At 44.5% G+C, this 16,218-nt stretch overlaps 1 protein-coding gene across 1 annotated transcript in view; it reads left to right on the top strand.

Moving 5' to 3' along the window:
• Positions 1-16,218, top strand: part of ATP11C (ATPase phospholipid transporting 11C) — a 52,141-nt gene that overhangs the window by 24,217 nt on the left and 11,706 nt on the right. The window contains exons 17-28 of the mRNA XM_070956528.1: positions 436-539; positions 998-1,179; positions 2,728-2,979; positions 4,205-4,379; positions 4,626-4,728; positions 5,252-5,397; positions 6,591-6,650; positions 9,119-9,246; positions 9,719-9,854; positions 10,134-10,199; positions 11,783-11,886; positions 13,089-13,242. Of these exons, the coding sequence (XP_070812629.1) occupies positions 436-539; positions 998-1,179; positions 2,728-2,979; positions 4,205-4,379; positions 4,626-4,728; positions 5,252-5,397; positions 6,591-6,650; positions 9,119-9,246; positions 9,719-9,854; positions 10,134-10,199; positions 11,783-11,886; positions 13,089-13,242 (1,610 nt within the window). The remainder of the gene's footprint in view (positions 1-435; positions 540-997; positions 1,180-2,727; positions 2,980-4,204; positions 4,380-4,625; positions 4,729-5,251; positions 5,398-6,590; positions 6,651-9,118; positions 9,247-9,718; positions 9,855-10,133; positions 10,200-11,782; positions 11,887-13,088; positions 13,243-16,218) is intronic.

Here is a 16,218-nt window from a genome sequence, read left to right as displayed (position 1 = left end):
AGAAGTCATAGATGCTCCATCACTGGAGGTTTTTAAGAAGAGATTGGACAGCCACTTGTCTGAAATGGTGTAAGGTCTTCTGCTGGAACACAGGGTTGGATCTCCAAGTTCCCTTCCAGCTCTATTCTGAATTTGAATTTTGGATGTAAGCAAGGGGGCATAAGGGTTTTTTTTAATGACCCCATCAGCCATAACTATTTGTTTAATCGAGTCTTCAACACTGAGACACTTAGAATATCTCCAACTTTGACATCAGCAGAATATCTCCAACCTTGATAGGGTCCAATGCTCTAATTCAGGGGTCTCTAAACTTGCCAACTTTAAGACATGTGGACTTCTCTGGGCTCCTCTGTTTTCCTCAGAGGAACATGAAGGTGTGGACGTATCCCTTGTGCCTTAACTTACATCAAAATGTTCTGTTTCCCTGTCTTTTAGGAAGGATATACCTGTTTTGCAAAGGAGCAGATTCTTCAATTTTCCCAAGGGTCCCTGAGGCTGAAGCACAAAGGACAAAAGCCCATGTGGAACAGAATGCAGTGGTATGTCCTTGAGACCTGCTGGGGTTGTAGACATTCAGGATTCCATCATCTTCAACTTAAACCCCAAGGAAAAAAATTGGTGGAGCCCTTCTCCTTCTCCTTCTCCTTCTCCTTCTCCTTCTCCTTCTCCTTCTCCTTCTCCTTCTCCTTCTCCTCCTCCTCCTCCTCCTCCTCCTCCTTCCTTCCTTCCTTCCTTCCTTCCTTCCTTCCTTCCTTCCTTCTTTCAAAAGGGCATATTTTAGAATTAAGAGGGCAAAAGCCTTCTGCGATTGGCTCTGGCCATGGATAAGATCAATCCAGGGTATTCTCTGCATCTTCATGTCATCTTAGCAAGCGGCAGTCCCATCCAGCTTTGAAAAGCCACCATTATATGGGCTGTATTTCAGAATGGTTTTGGGTGCCTCTCTCCTGGAATGGCTTGGCTTCAGGGATGACATCTTCTGCTTGTTGTCTCTCAGGATGGATATCGGACACTCTGCGTGGCCTACAAAGAAATATCTGCCGCGGTCTACAAGGTTCTAGAGGCCCAGATTAAGGAAGCCACCGTGGCCCTACACAACCGAGAAGCCAGGATGGCCAAAGTCTTTGATGATATTGAGAAGGACATGCGTCTGATTGGCTCCACTGCTGTAGAAGACAAGTAAGCCCCACTGGGTAGTTCAGATAACCCATCGTGCCTTCCAAGGCAGTTGAAATCCCAACACTTTAATCTTAACACTTAAAGCTTTAATCAGATGGCAGTATGGTGTGCCCAGATTCTTCTCTTCAAGTGGGAAATGTTTAATTTGCCAGTTTATTAGCCCCATGAGTAAGGGCATGCTTTGTAGACCAACTTTCTGCGTTCAGAAAATGTGGGGACTACCCAATTAAACACCCCTTCTCATTTTTTTTTTCAAGGAGCAGAGGGCTTTTGGGAAGGAGGGGGAATAAACATCATGATATGTTTTAAAAAGCTTTTAAAACTAAATTTGGTACCCGAACTGCAGAATTAAGGATGTGTTTGCCACTTGAATGATTTCATGTATCCTACGCTGTAATAACCACCACTACTCATACCAGCCAAGGATGCTATGATAGAAATGTTTCATAGGTTAAGTACAAGGGTGGGTTTATTTATTTATTTATTTATTTATTTATTTATTTATTTATTTATTTATTTATTATATTTCTATACCGCCTTTCTCCCGTAGGACTCAAGGCGGTGTACAGTCAAGAAAAATATAGATACACAAACATCATAAAATTGCTAATTAAAATTATTATTATAATATAGTTTGGCCCAATTAAATAGAACCTAAAATTAGATAACATTTTAAAAAACATTCACATGTTCATATGTTTAGCCCCGCTGGGTTGCTGGGGGTTCGCAGGGGTTCGGAAGAACCTCTAGCTAAGATTCTCTGCAGTTTGGAGAACCCTCAAATCCCACTCCTGGCTGGCCCCGCCCACCCTGCCCCACCCCTCCCAGGAGTCCACACGTGGCCCGTTTTGGATGCAGGTAAGTGCAGGGTGTGCACGGAGGCTCAGGGAGGGTGAAAACAGGCCTACTGGAAGTTCGGGAAGGCTGGAAATGGGCCCGTTTCTGGCCTCCAGAGGGCCTCCGGAGCCTGGGGAGGCTGTTTTTGCCCTCCCGGAGGCTCAAGGAAAGCCTCCGGAGCCCAGGGAGAGCAAAAACACCTCCCCCCATCCGCCGTGGTGCAGGAGGCCAACTAGCCACGCCCAAATGGCCACACCCACCCAGCAACCAGGCAGAGAACCCCTTGCTAAAATTTTTGAAGCCCACCCCTGGTTAAGTACCTAAGCTAGCTACAGAAGATGGAACTTCTAGACCAGAAGATAGAGGTGAGGGAACACTGACATGGTAAATAAGTCTCAAAAATTGGGGGGGTGGGGGAATCCCTCTAAATTGTGAACTAGGGAAGTGGATGGAGAAAGCCCACTTTTAATTTTGCGTTGGTCCAGATTAGAATTCTTCTACATGTTCTTCTCGTTTTTGCTGCCCTCAGTGGGTTGGTGTACGTAGCTCAACTGCTTCCTTGCTACATACGTGTTCTGAAGGACCCCTTTCCTAAACAGAAACCCAATGATTTGTCATTTTTTGGGGGGTGGGGAGAAGGGGAAAATAGAGAGGAAGCTTTGAGGAAGATCCCACCGGTTGGTTGAGTCATTTCCACCGGTTTTCCTGCAGACTCCAGGATTTTGCAGCTGAAACCATCGAGGCCCTCCACGCGGCAGGCATGAAGATCTGGGTTCTGACGGGGGACAAGCTGGAGACAGCCCAAGCCACTTGCTACGCGAGTCGCCTCTTCCACACCAACACGGAGCTGCTGCTGCTGACGGCAAAAACAGTGGAGGAAGGAGACAGGAAAATGGAGCAGCTTCACGAACTGCTGATGGAATACCACAAAAAGTTGGTGACCGACGCGCCCCAAGGGAAGAAGTGAGTGGGGACCCCAAGCAGTAACCGAAGCGCTGTTTCTCAACCTCAGCAACTTTAAGAGGTGTGGACTTCAACTCCCAGAGTTCCTCAGCCATGGATGCAGGCTAGGGAATTCTGGGAATTGAAGTCCACACTGTCAAGATTGAATCGCTTTGCTACTTCTGAGCTTCTATCGCTCGTCAACTTGCCATTCATATGGGAGGGTGGAGGCGGGGAAATGGAATGCTAAGATTTTGTCTATGGACTGGGAAAGCCTGAACCTCCCCAAGGTCACCACTGCAGGTGTTAGATGGAGACATGGACTGTTCCCATAACAAAAGGAAGATCGATAATTGGACAATATGAACACCCAGCGGTGGGGAAGAAGGGAATCTATTGTTTAACTAAGTGTAAACATTTACATGAGTAAACCAGAGTTGATTTTGCTTCTGCAGTTCTGAGATGGTGTATCCAACAAAGTTATACTTTGGGGAATTAAAAGATCCCGAGAGTGTCTACTTCTTTTGAGCTCGCTAGTCAGACCGTTGACACACACCTCTTAAAATACTTAAGGTTGAGAAGCACCGATGTGTGAAGGGTTAGGAGATGGCTCAATTGCCATTGCGGCACTTTGCAGTAATCTAAGGCGGAGGCCTTCAAACTTGGTAACTTTAAGACTTGTGGAATTCAACCCCCCACCCCCAGAATTCCCCAGCCAGCATCCATGGCTGAGGAATTTTGGGAGCTGAAGTCCACCTGTCTTAAAAGTTGCCAGATTTGGAGACCTCTGAACTCGAGGTAGACAGAGAGGAGACATCCATAAGGATGGTCTTTTGTGGCCTGAGGTATTTGGAGCTGACGTTGTTCCTAGTGCATCCACTTTTATTGTAAGAGCTGATCTCATCTCAGTTGGACCTGCCTTGGTCCCATTAAATCACATTGCTTGGTATCTTGAGTTCTCCTTGTCTTTCTGCCTGGAATGTCTTCCTTGCAGAGAATCCAGAGTTGCTATTTTTCCATCTCTTCTCTTTTCCTTCTCAGCTAAAGAAGGGTAACCCATTTAAGTGTCACATAAAACACATTTTCCTACACATCTGACTCATATAGGGATTAAAACAGCCAGAAGAATAGAAGGGTTGCTACTCCTTGACTTATCACTTATCCTCAATTTTTCCTCCTTGGCTCTTTTGACTACAGCTGGTGTGATGTCAAGGTCTCCAACCAACATTTCCCTTCTCTGTTTCAGAAACTGGGCATTGAGTTCCGACTATGGACTGGTCATTGAGGGGGCTACCCTTTCCCTGATCATGAACCCTTCGCAAGATTCCAACTTCTCCCATTACAAGAACATCTTCCTTCAGATCTGCCTGAAGTGCACCGCCATCTTGTGCTGCCGGATGGCCCCGTTGCAAAAGGCTCAGGTGTGTTGATGTCCTCTGTAAGTGAGCCAAGCCATTTCCTGTCCCAGCAGAACCTGGCACGAGACATCCTTTCTTCAGTGTGAATGCTGAAAGGCACCTCTTTGGAGAAACCAACGATCATAAATATCTGGTCTGTTCTTGAGTTTGGTCTTCAGGGTGGTGTAGTCCTCGGGAAGCCGGCTCAAAGTTGGATGAGGAATATCTCAACCAACATATCCTGATCCACCACCCGTCTCTTCCTCATAGATCGTCCGCATGGTGAAGAATTCCAAAGGCAGTCCCATCACGCTGGCTGTTGGAGATGGCGCCAATGACGTCAGCATGATTTTGGAAGCTCACGTGGGCATCGGTGAGGGATGCTTTGACCCATAGTGGGGTCTTCTCCCTCTGGGAGTGTGTTGGTCAAAGGCAGTAGTCTCCAAACATGGCAACTTTAAGAGTTGTGGACTCCAACTCCCAGAATTCTGGGAGTTGAAGTCCATAAGTGTTAAATTTCCTTAGGTTGAGAATCACTGGACTAGATGATCCTTCTGGTCCCTTCCAACTCTATCATTCATGTCTGGCTGGGGAATTCTGGGAGTTGAAGTCCACAAGTCTTAAAGTTGGCTTGGTTGAGAAATACTGGACTACGTGATCCTTCGGGTCCCTTCCAACTCTATCATTCATGGCTGGCTGAGGAATTCTGGGAGTTGAAGTCCACAAGTCTTAAAAGTTGCCACATTTGGAGACCCCAGGTCAAAGGAAACGGTGCACATGAGCTCCACAACACATAGGAGCCAGGCTGAGAGAGCTTCTATAAAGTTCTGGATGATCAGGATATTGAGGCCTCTGATGTGCAAGGTTGACCCTGCTCCATTCTTCTCCTTGGCCAGGTATCAAGGGGAAAGAGGGACGCCAAGCCGCCCGGAACAGCGACTATGCCATCCCCAAGTTTAAACACTTGAAAAGATTGCTCTTGGGTCACGGGCATTTGTATTATGTCCGAATATCTCATCTTGTACAGTATTTCTTCTATAAGGTAAAGGGAATGGCGAATTGGTTTGGAGGGGGGAGGTGTCAAGGGGAAGGCAGGCAGGGGGGACTATGCCACTGCCAGTCGTTGGGGGGATGCTCAGCAGAGGGTTAGCAGAGAAGCAAAACACTCTTGGGAGGAGAGAGCAGAACCAGCAATATCCTTGGGGTAGGGGGCAAAAGGGGAATGATGGTGGACAGAAGGATGGAGTGCAGGACCTGCCCTTTTTGTACATCACATTGATGTTCAGGTAGTCCTTGACATAGGACCAGTTGCTTAGCAGACTCCATTGCAGTCATAACTTGAGGACTATTTCTAGTCTGTTGTTCTTTTTTTCTCTGTTCTCTGTTCTCTGTTCTATTTTGTTCTGTTCTCTATTTATTCTCTCTTCTCTCCTCTCTCTTCCTCCTTCCCTCCCTTTCTTCCTCCCTCCCTCCCTTCCCCTCTCTCCTTTTCTCTTTACGTCCTTCTTTCTCCTCGCCTCTCCTCTCCTCCCTTCCCCTCCCCTCTCTATTTATTCTCCATTCTATTCTGTTCTGTTCTGTTCGCTTATTCTATTCTATTATTTCTATTCTAATTTTCTATTTCTATTCTATTCTATTCTATTTGCTTATTCTATTCTATTATTTCTATTCTATTCTATTCTATTTGCTTATTCTATTCTATTATTTCTATTCTAATTTTCTATTTCTATTCTATTCTATTTGCTTATTCTATTCTATTATTTCTATTCTAATTTTCTATTTCTATTCTATTCTATTCTATTCTATTCACCTATTCTATTCTATATCCTTATTCTATTCTATTCTAATTTTTTATTTCTATTCTATTCTATTCCACTCTATTCGCTTATTCTATTCTATTCTATATGCTTATTCTACTCTACTCCGCAAAAAGATATAAGCATGAAAAGTCTAATGCAAAAGATGATCTGCTAATAAAGAATAACTAACCAAGAGAATTGAAAAATGGTGTAAACAACCTAAGCACCATCCACCACCATGCCAATTTGATGGGAATTCACAGCGGAAGGTAGAGAGCAGAAGGCTGGGATAGAATATATATTTAAAGGCTTCTGACTCTCAGTTTTAAAATGCGGCAAAAACAACATTTGCATCATCTGGGTTTCTTATTAACATGTTTTTTTTCTCTCTCTCTCTCTCTTTCTTCCCTCGCCCCTCCCCCGCTATTTCTTTTAGAACCTTTGCTTCATTTTCCCACAGTTTTTATATCAGTTTTTCTGTGGCTTTTCACAGCAGGTAGGTTGACGCAGGTTGGGTGGGCGTCATTATTGACGTTGGGATCAAAAACCGGTTCAAAGAAACTTATCCAAAAAGTTACTTATGTCCCATTGTAGACATTACAACTGCTGTACTACCCCTCCGGTCACACGATCGTATTTTAGGTGCTGGTCGCGCATTTACGACTGGTTGCAGCATCTCGTGATGATGATGGGATCACATGGTGCAACGTGATTTGCCATTTTCCCCGCTCCCAAAGATGCCCTTGCATAAGTTGGATTTGGACTTAACAATGAAATGGATCACTTACTGTGTGATTCATCAATTGATTAACAGATTAAAAGAGATGGAAGGGACCTTGTAGGTCTAATCCAACCCCCCGCCCAAGCAGGAGACCCTACACCATTTCTGACCGATGGCAGTCCAGTCTCTTCTTGAAAGCCTCCAGTGATGAAGCTCCCACAACTTCTGAAGGCAACTTCTGTTCCATGGGTTCATTGATCTCACCGTCAGGAAATGTCTCCTTATTTCCAGGTTGAATCTCTCCTTGATCAGTTTCCATCCATTATTCCTTGTCTGGCCTTCAGGTGCCTTGGGAAATAGATTGACCCCCTTCCTCCTCTCTGTGGCAGCCCCTCAAATATTGGAAGACTGCTATCCTGTCTCCCCCGGTCCTTCCCTTCACTAGATTCATTTAACACCCGTCCTCAAACAGTTATAAGATCGAGTCTGGTCACGTGTGGATTCCACAGTTGCAACAACTTCACAACTGAAATTCCGGGATCACTGGTGGCCATAAATCAAGGACTATCTGTAATTTTGGACAACAAAATTTTTGCTTTCTTTGCACGTCCAGGGATTGGAAGCTTGGTGTTATTTTTTTTTGCAAAGGAGGGCCTGTCTGTATCCCTTTCCAGTTTGAACGACTGAGAGAAGAAGCGCTCTTCAGTTGTATAAATCACGCCTTCCGTTTTGTCTTTTTTCATTTTTTTTTTAATGGTTCCTCTTGCCAACCCAACAGAGAAGTTGGTCCTTCAGCCTACCTCTTTGTCCTGCAAAAATGCAGCTGCTGGCACCCTCCTCCCTCTCTCTCTCTGCCTTTCCTCCCTTCCTCCCTCCTTTTGGGGAAAAAAAGACCCTCAGTAACAAAAGAAACCCCTTGCAACCCAAACCACTCCTGCATTGAACTGACTCTCCTGCAAAGGGCAGGTGTGAACGGATGAACGGGGAGCCATTGTGCGTGTGGGGGGAAGTCCGAGCAACTCCAGGTTTGAACTGATTGTTTCCTGAACGAGAGAGCAGCCCACTTGCTTTCGTTTTGCAGCTGTCCCCATCGTCCTTGGAGGAGGAAGTGGGCCTGCAGCTGTCCTCAAAGGACTTCAGTTTTGGGCTCCTTTCACCCAGAAGGAGTCCTTCTCCTCCTCCTCCTTCTGACTGCCTGATTGTCCTCCATAGGTGAGGCCCACTGAGACGGCCTCATTAGCTAGGGCTTGCTAACGAGCCATTGTTCCAGAAAAATCTCATTCGGGAGGAAATAATGAGCAAAACAGATGGATGAGTCCACCAGGTCCTCCTGCCCCAGCGTGTTTAGTCCAGCTGGACTCAACAAGTGGGATTTTGCTGCTTCGGAGGGACTTGGTTTCATCTTTCCAGGCCTCGGGACGTTGCAAGTAGAATGCAACAATGCAAAACCCGCTTTGCTTTGGTTGCTTTGACTTGTTCCTCAAAAAAGTTTCTAGGCGTTTTGCCTAAAAAATAATAATCACAGAGTGATTGTCTTGCCAAAAAATGTGACATTGCCGATGATCGGGTGGATGAATCATTGTGTGTCTATGCTAAGAAAAGAGTCTATGTGTTGGAGACAACTTTTGTATTTTTTCTCACACCTTTTGCCCTGGACATTTCAAGAAACCATGAATGGGGCTTATCTTCCTTTATTCAATAAATCAGATGCAATATATATATATATATATATATACACGATTTTTCAATAACTATATTGAGATAGATAGATAGATAGATAGATAGATAGATAGATGATTGATTGATGATTGATAGATGATTGATAGATGATAGAAGATAGATAGATACAGTAGATAGATGATAGATGATATAGAAGATAGGAAATAGATAGATGGATAGATAGATAGATAGATAGATAGATAGATAGATAGATAGACGATAGATAGATAGAAAGATAGATACATAGATAGATAGATAGATAGATAGATAGATAGATAGATAGATAGATGATAGCTAGATAGATAGATGATATAGAAGATAGGAAATAGATGGATGGATAGATAGATAGATAGATAGATAGATAGATAGATAGATAGATAGATAGATATAAAATTGGAATACAGGATGGTCAAATAATTGTATTCCCATACTTATTTGACCATCTTGTATCTGGGTGAGAGCGAAGCCTTAAATCAACCACAGAAAATGATTGTCTGCTCAAGTCCTCCTCTTTTCCACTCCAGCCTCTCTATGATGCGGCTTACCTGACTATGTTCAACATCTGCTTCACCTCTCTGCCAATAGTGGCCTACAGTCTCCTGGAACAACATGTCCCTATTGATGTATTGATGACTTTCCCAAAGTTGTATCTGTGAGTATGAGATTCTTCTTCTTCTTCTTCTTCTTCTTCTTCTTCTTCTTCTTCTTCTTCTTCTTCTTCTTCTTCTTCTTCTTCTTCTTCTTCTTCTTCTTCTTCTTCTTCTTCTTCTTCTCCTCCTTCTTCTTCTTCTTCTTCTCCTCCTTCTTCTTCTTCTTCTTCTTCTTCTTCTTCTTCTCCTTCTCCTTCTCCTCCTTCTCCTTCTCCTTCTCCTTCTCCTTCTTCTTCTTCTTCTTCCCCTTCCTCCTCCTCCCTCCTCCCTCTTCCCTCCTCCCTCCTCCTCCTGTCAATCTTGGAGGCAGGGAGAGAGTTCCTTGGTCTTATTTCACTGACCTCCTTTCTCAAGGTCTTTCTGAGCTGCTTCATTTCTCCTTTGGAAGACATTTGGGGTGTGGGGGGGTGCAGCTTGCATTTCTGATATATTGGCCCTGTATTTGAGGTCAAAATGTTATGTTTTTCTTGGTAGGAATGTTTCTGACAACGCTATGCTCCAGTTGAAGCCTTTTGTCTACTGGACCTTCCTGGGCCTTTTTGACGGTTGCGTCTTTTTTTTTGGTGCTTACTTCCTTTTTCAATCTGCCTCTATAGAGGACAACGGAAAGGTGAGGCCCGAAAGTCTTAATTCTTTGCAATAGCAACTGGCGTGCATTTGTGTGCGCGCTTGGTGTGAATGCTTTTGTGTGGCAGCAAAGGCCATAATGTTACCTCTGTCTCTTCGATGCGTCTCTAAAGGAATAGTCACCCAGCCAATGATCCTTGTGGCTACATCTTATTTTAAAATGTGTTTATTTTAACCTGTATTTATTTTACAGGCGCTGTTGTCTTCAAGGCAGCATCCAGCAGTATTTCTTAATTGCAAGTTTTGTCATTGTGTTTTTCAGATGGCAGGACTCTGGACGTTTGGGACAATGGTTTTCACTGTCTTGGTATTCACAGTCACACTAAAGGTTAGCGTTCTTCTTTTGTATTATTATTATTATTATTATAAATACTCACCTTAGAATAGAATAGAACAGAACAGAACAGAACAGAATTCTTTTATTGGCTACGTGTGATTGGACACACAAGGAATTTGTCTTGGTGCATACGCTCTCAGTGTACATAAAAAGAAAAGATACATTCATCAAGAATCATAAGGTACAACACTTAATGATAGTCATAGGATACAAGAAGAGAAGAGAGAAGAGAAAGAAGAGAAGAGAAGAAGAGAAGAGAAGAGAAGAGAAGAGAAGAGAAGAGAAGAGAAGAGAAGAGAAGAGAAGAGAAGAGAAGAGAAGAGAACAGAATAGAATTTTTATTGGCCAAGTGTGATTGGACACACAAGGAATTTGTCTTGGTGCATACGCTCTCAGTGTACATAAAAAGAAAAGATACATTCATCAAGAATCATAAGGTACAACACTTAATGATAGTCATAGGATACAAGAAGAGAAGAGAGAAGAGAAGAGAAGAGAAGAGAAGAGAAGAGAAGAGAAGAGAAGAGAAGAGAAGAGAAGAGAAGAGAAGAGAAGAGAAGAGAAGAGAATTTTTATTGGCCAAGTGTGATTGGACACACAAGGAATTTGTCTTGGTGCATACGCTCTCAGTGTACATAAAAAGAAAAGATACATTCATCAAGAATCATAAGGTACAACACTTAATGATAGTCATAGGAAACAAGAAGAGAAGAAGAGAAGAGAGAAGAGAAGAGAAGAGAAGAGAAGAGAAGAGAAGAGAAGAGAAGAGAAGAGAAGAGAAGAGAAGAGAAGAGAAGAGAAGAGAGAATTCTTTATTGGCCAAGTGTGATTGGACACACAAGGAATTTGTCTGGGTGCATACGCTCTCAGTGTACATAAAAAGAAAAGATACGTTCGTCAAGGATCATAAGGTACAACACTTAATGATAGTCATAGGGTACAAATAAGCAATCAGGAAACGATCAATATCAATATACATCGTAAGGATACAGGCAACAAAGATACAGTCATGCAGTCATAAGTGGGAGGAGATGGGTGATAGGAATGATGAGAAGCTGGGTCTGATATTACAGATCTTGGTGAGATTAAATTCTTGCCCTGATCCAAGTGACACCTGTCCTCAAGGCTAATTAGATGACGGGAACAGCCAACTCATCTTGAAGAGGCCAGACTGGAAGTTGATTTGATTAGGATCAATAAAAATCAGTGCAATATGAACTTGAGGTAGGAATGAGGGGCTGCCCCAAAGAAGAGGGAGTCAAGCTATTCTCCAAAGCCCCTGAGGACAGGACAAGAAGCGATGGGTGGAAACTAATCAAGGAGAGAAGCAACTTAGAACTAAGGAGAAATTTCCTGACAGTGAGAACAATTAACCAGTGGAACAACTTGCCTCCAGAAGTTGTGAAGGCTCCAACGCTGGAAGTTTTTAAGAAGAGATTGGATAACCATTTGTCTGAAGTGTTGTAGGGTTTCCTGCCTAAGCAGGGGGTTGGACTAGAAGACCTCCAAGGTCCCTTCCGACTCTGTTATTCTATTCTAATGTTGAATTTCTTGTTTCTTTCTTTTTTTCATAGCTGGCATTAGATACTCGGTTCTGGACATGGATGAACCATTTTGTCATCTGGGGCTCCTTGATTTTCTATGTCTTTTTCTCCTTCTTCTGGGGAGGCATCATTTGGTAAGCATTGCCAAGACTTCGTGGTTTCCCCAGCACAGCACGAGGTGGTCCCTTCGTCAACTCCTCTGCAGAGTTCTAAACTTTTTAAGCCAAAGTCAGTTTGAAACGGATGGGCACCCCAACTTTAATAATCTCTGGGGGTTTAGAAGGAAATGTTGGAGGTGGCTGTTCTTGACCTCCAAACTGAAGTGGCTTCAGAGATGACTGTCTTAGAGGATTTGGTTGGGGGGAAAGGTGTTGTCTTTATGAGACAAACATCCCAACCCAGACGAGCAAATTTTACTTTAATGTAAAACCAGAGGGACAGAATTGGCAGCTAGGTTCCTGCCACCTCTTTTACAGCCTGAGAAACTAGGGAGGGTCTCTCCTGAGGTTTTCCTCCTACCCACACTACAGCTGCAGGCTGTTTTGTCTTTTATCTGACCTCGTGGGGTGAACCAGAAAGGAATCCCAGATGAATTCAGATGAGCTGAATTCTACTTTAATGTAAAGCGAAATGGACCAAAACTTTCAATTCTCCTGCCGTCTCTTTTACAGCCTGAGAAACTAGGGACGGTCTCTTCTTGCCTTACCGGCTCTACAGCTGCAGGCTATGCTTTCTCTTCTCCGACCATTCCTTTGGCCGAGTCTCTTGGCCCAGTCTCCCAAGGCCTTCCCCACATACCTTTGCAGAAGGGGATGAGTTAATTCAGGACAGGGAAGATGGGCTTGGAATCTTGACCCCGGTTCCTCACACAATGGATTCATAATTGTCGTAACTACCACAGTTGACGCAAACCTGTTTGGCTCAAATGCAGAATTGATGCATGTCTCTCTCTTGTTTTGTTTTCTCTCATTGTCTCTCATTCTCTCTCTCTCTCTCTCTCTCTCTCTATCTATCTATCTATCATCTCTATCTCTGTCTCCCTCCCTCCCTCTTTCTCTCTCCCTCTCTCTCCCTCTTCTCTCTGTCTCTCTCTCCCACTCACCCTCTTTCTCTCTTTCCCTCCTGCCTCTCTCCCTCCTCTCTCCCTCCCTCCTTCTCTCTCCCTCCTCCTTCCCTCTCTCCCACCCTCCCTCTTTCTCTCCCTCTTTCTGTCCCTCCCTCCTCTCTCCCTCTCTCTCTCTCCCTCCCTCTCTCTCCCTCTCTCTCTCTCCCTCCCTCTCTCTCCCTCCCTCTCCCTCCTTCTCTCTCCCTCTGTCCCCTCTTTCTTTCCTCCCAGGCCTTTCTTGAAGCAACAAAGGATGCATCACGTTTTCGCCCAGCTGCTGTCCTTCGCCTCTTCCTGGCTGGCGATTTTTTGCCTGATCTTCATCTCCCTCCTTCCCGAGGTCATCGGCCTCGTATTTAGACACCTGAAAAGGAGAAGCAGCGAGGTAAGAGTGGAGCAGAAAACCTGTGAAGTTGAAGAATGGATCCCGCTCTTCTAAGCCAGGCCTCAAGCGAAACCATGGACACAGGTGTTCCCTGTGGTTGTTGTGTTTTCTGAAAAATATATATATATCTTTTTTTTTTTTAATTTAATTTTACTTTCTCCTGAATGTTCAAACAATTCCCACCCGGTTCAGCTCGGCTACAGCGGACAAGCAACAGATGGGTAGCTAGTGTTTAGCAGTCTGTGGAAAAAAATAATAAACTCCCCATCTCTCGGTCTGAAGATAGGTTAGCCATCCACCATGTCATCGTGGGAGAATCCATCCCGATCAGGACTGGTCTGAAATATGGGAGAGGTTTTATTTTTCCAGAACTACGTTTTTGCCAAACCTCCCATTTCAGACTCTGCCTTTTAGGGAAATTCAGCGGGAACGAAGCACGGCATAAATATTTCTCTGTCGTGCATGGTTTTAAAGAAAGAAGAATTTAATCTAGGAGGCTCTCAACCGGTCTAAATGCCCTGCTTTTCCCATCTCCTCCTGCAGGAGATCCATTCCCCCAAACATGCAGGTTGAATTTTTAAAGCTGGCATCCTTAGGGGGGTCTGAGTTTCTCACCATCTCATGCTTTGCAATGGGCATTGAAGCTTGAGTCTCAGTGAAGAGTCCATTGCTAGTGTTTGTGGTTTGTGTGGATCAAGCTGCCTTTTCAAGGAGTTTGATTTTTTGTCAGATTTGGGGTCCTAGAGTCAAGCGAACCCAAGAGGACCGTGGCTGAAAACATTCTACAACTTTGGAGCATAGTTATGGCTGGGGTATTCATTGATGTCCTTCTCCAGCCTTATCTGGAGTTGGAGGAAAAGGAGGTTACCCCTGACCTTGGTTTGAGGCAACGTAGGTAGGGTGACCTACTTGGGTCACACCTGAGAAGGGAGAAAGGAGGGGAGGCCATTTAAGATATGGTGAGTTAGTTGAGGAGAGGGAGGAACGAAAAGCTGGAGAGTGAAACCTTCACTGGGATTTCACTAAACTGAGATCAGCGTTTTTATATCAGTCCTGTTACGATGCTTATTTCATACTGGCGCTGTGGTTTCGGTCCACACTGTGGCACGAATACGAGACGTTGTTATTATTATTATTGTTATTATTATTATTTTGTCTTTTAAGGTTTTGCAGTTGGGCCTGTCCAGAGGGATTTTGTTCCGTTCGATATGTTAGAAGGGTCCTCTTTTTTGGGGGAAAGGGATGGATTTAATTACAGGGCGTTGTAAAACGGGGACCTGTGCTTTGTGTTGGCTTGTAATGTAAGTTTTCCAGTAAACGTTGCACACAGAATATATGTTGGAAGAGTAGTTTTTGCTAGAGTATATAATAAGAAATGTACACAGCCACCGGGGTAGGATTCTACCAGTTCAGACAGGTTCGTGCGAACTGGTAGCTCCGATGATCAGCTGATCCCGCCAGTCTGCCCACCCGCCCGTCCCTGTGCTTTACTTATCTTTATCTTCGCAGCTGATTAGCGCGGTAGAGCTGATTGCTTGCTTCAGCTGTTTTAATTCCCTAGCACTAACGCGGAAGATGATGTTTTTGTTGAACTGCGCACGCGAAGCGCCCGATCCCCGAACCGGTTGTTAAACCGGAAGGATCCCACCACTCATTAAGGTTATGGAAGGACACTTTACAGTGTGGTTCTATCTCTTCTTCACGATGACAGTGTTCATTTCCTCCCATTTTCAAATCTGAAAACAGGCAAGAGAAGAGAGGTGGACGAGGCTGCAACACCATGTTGCAAAATTTGCCACTGGAACAACGAGAGATGTTTCCCCTCCCTTGTAGAACCATCTCCGGTTGGGTTGGGATGACCTTCTGGTGGGAGGTATGGATGAAAGAGTGGGACGCGGTGGCTCAGTGGCTTAAGACGCGGAGCTTGTCGATCGAAAGGTCGGCAGTTCGGCGGTTCGAATCCCTAGGGCCTCCGCGTAATGGGGTGAGCTCCCGTTCCTTGTCCCAGCTTCCGCCAACCTAGCAGTTCGAAAGCAGGTAAAAAATGCACGGAGAAAAATGGGGACCACCTTTGGTGGGAAGGTAACCACGTTCTGTGTGCCTTTGGCATTGAGTCATGTTGGCCACATGACCACGGAGACATCTTTGGACAGTGCTGGCTCTTCGGCTTTGAAACGGAGATGAGCACCGCCCCCTAGAGTCGGGAACGACTAGCACATATGTGTGAGGGGAACGTTTACCTTTACCATTATGGGTGAAAGGTGCCTGACTCTTCCTTAGTGGACCTACTGTAGCCTGAAAATGATGGTGTCCACCAGCCTACAAGGCCTTCCAGAGTGTCTCTAGAGTCCCAAAGGTGCTTTTTTCCAGAAGACAACTGGACTTTCTTGAAGGTTTTTGTTTTCTTTCAAAGAGTTTCACTTGTCATCCAAGAAGCTTCTTCTTCCGGTTTGCTTGAAGTTAGAACTGAAGAAGCAAAATGTTTTCAAAGAAGAAAAAAAAAAATAACCCAGGAAAATCCAGCTGCCTTTCAGAAAAAGACAACCATGACCTGGGTGGTGGAGAATTTCCATAGACTCTCTCACCAATCACAGCGGGACAGATCTCCTGAACCTTAAATAGAGCCTCTTTGTCCAAGAGCACGCTTTCCCAGGCGTGAGAGGCCTCAAACGTCTTGGCTTCCCATTTGACCGACTGCCGCAAACTCCAAACTTTTGCAGAGAGTTAAATTCTCAAGTTTGACTACTACGCCGAGAGAAGGAACACGGTGCAGAAAAAAAGGACCCATTATTTCTCCTTTTTTTAAAGAAATCGCCATTGTGATGCCATCGTTACTGACAGCCTTCCTATTAAAAGCTACCCCCACCACCCCAGCCCTAATCTCACGGCTTCTTTCTAACACGTCCCCCCTCCGTTCTCAACTTTTATTATCAGTATTTTTCCACCATAAAAAAAAAAAAAAAGGCACCGGAGTTT

The sequence above is a fragment of the Pituophis catenifer genome, unplaced genomic scaffold (assembly GCF_029215685.1).
Source record: "Pituophis catenifer annectens isolate HBS135680 unplaced genomic scaffold, rPitCat1.0.hap2 SCAF_50, whole genome shotgun sequence".
Classification (NCBI taxonomy): domain Eukaryota; kingdom Metazoa; phylum Chordata; class Lepidosauria; order Squamata; family Colubridae; genus Pituophis; species Pituophis catenifer.
Note: the sequence above shows the minus strand (reverse complement) of the source record. Positions and strands in the feature narration are given on the sequence as shown.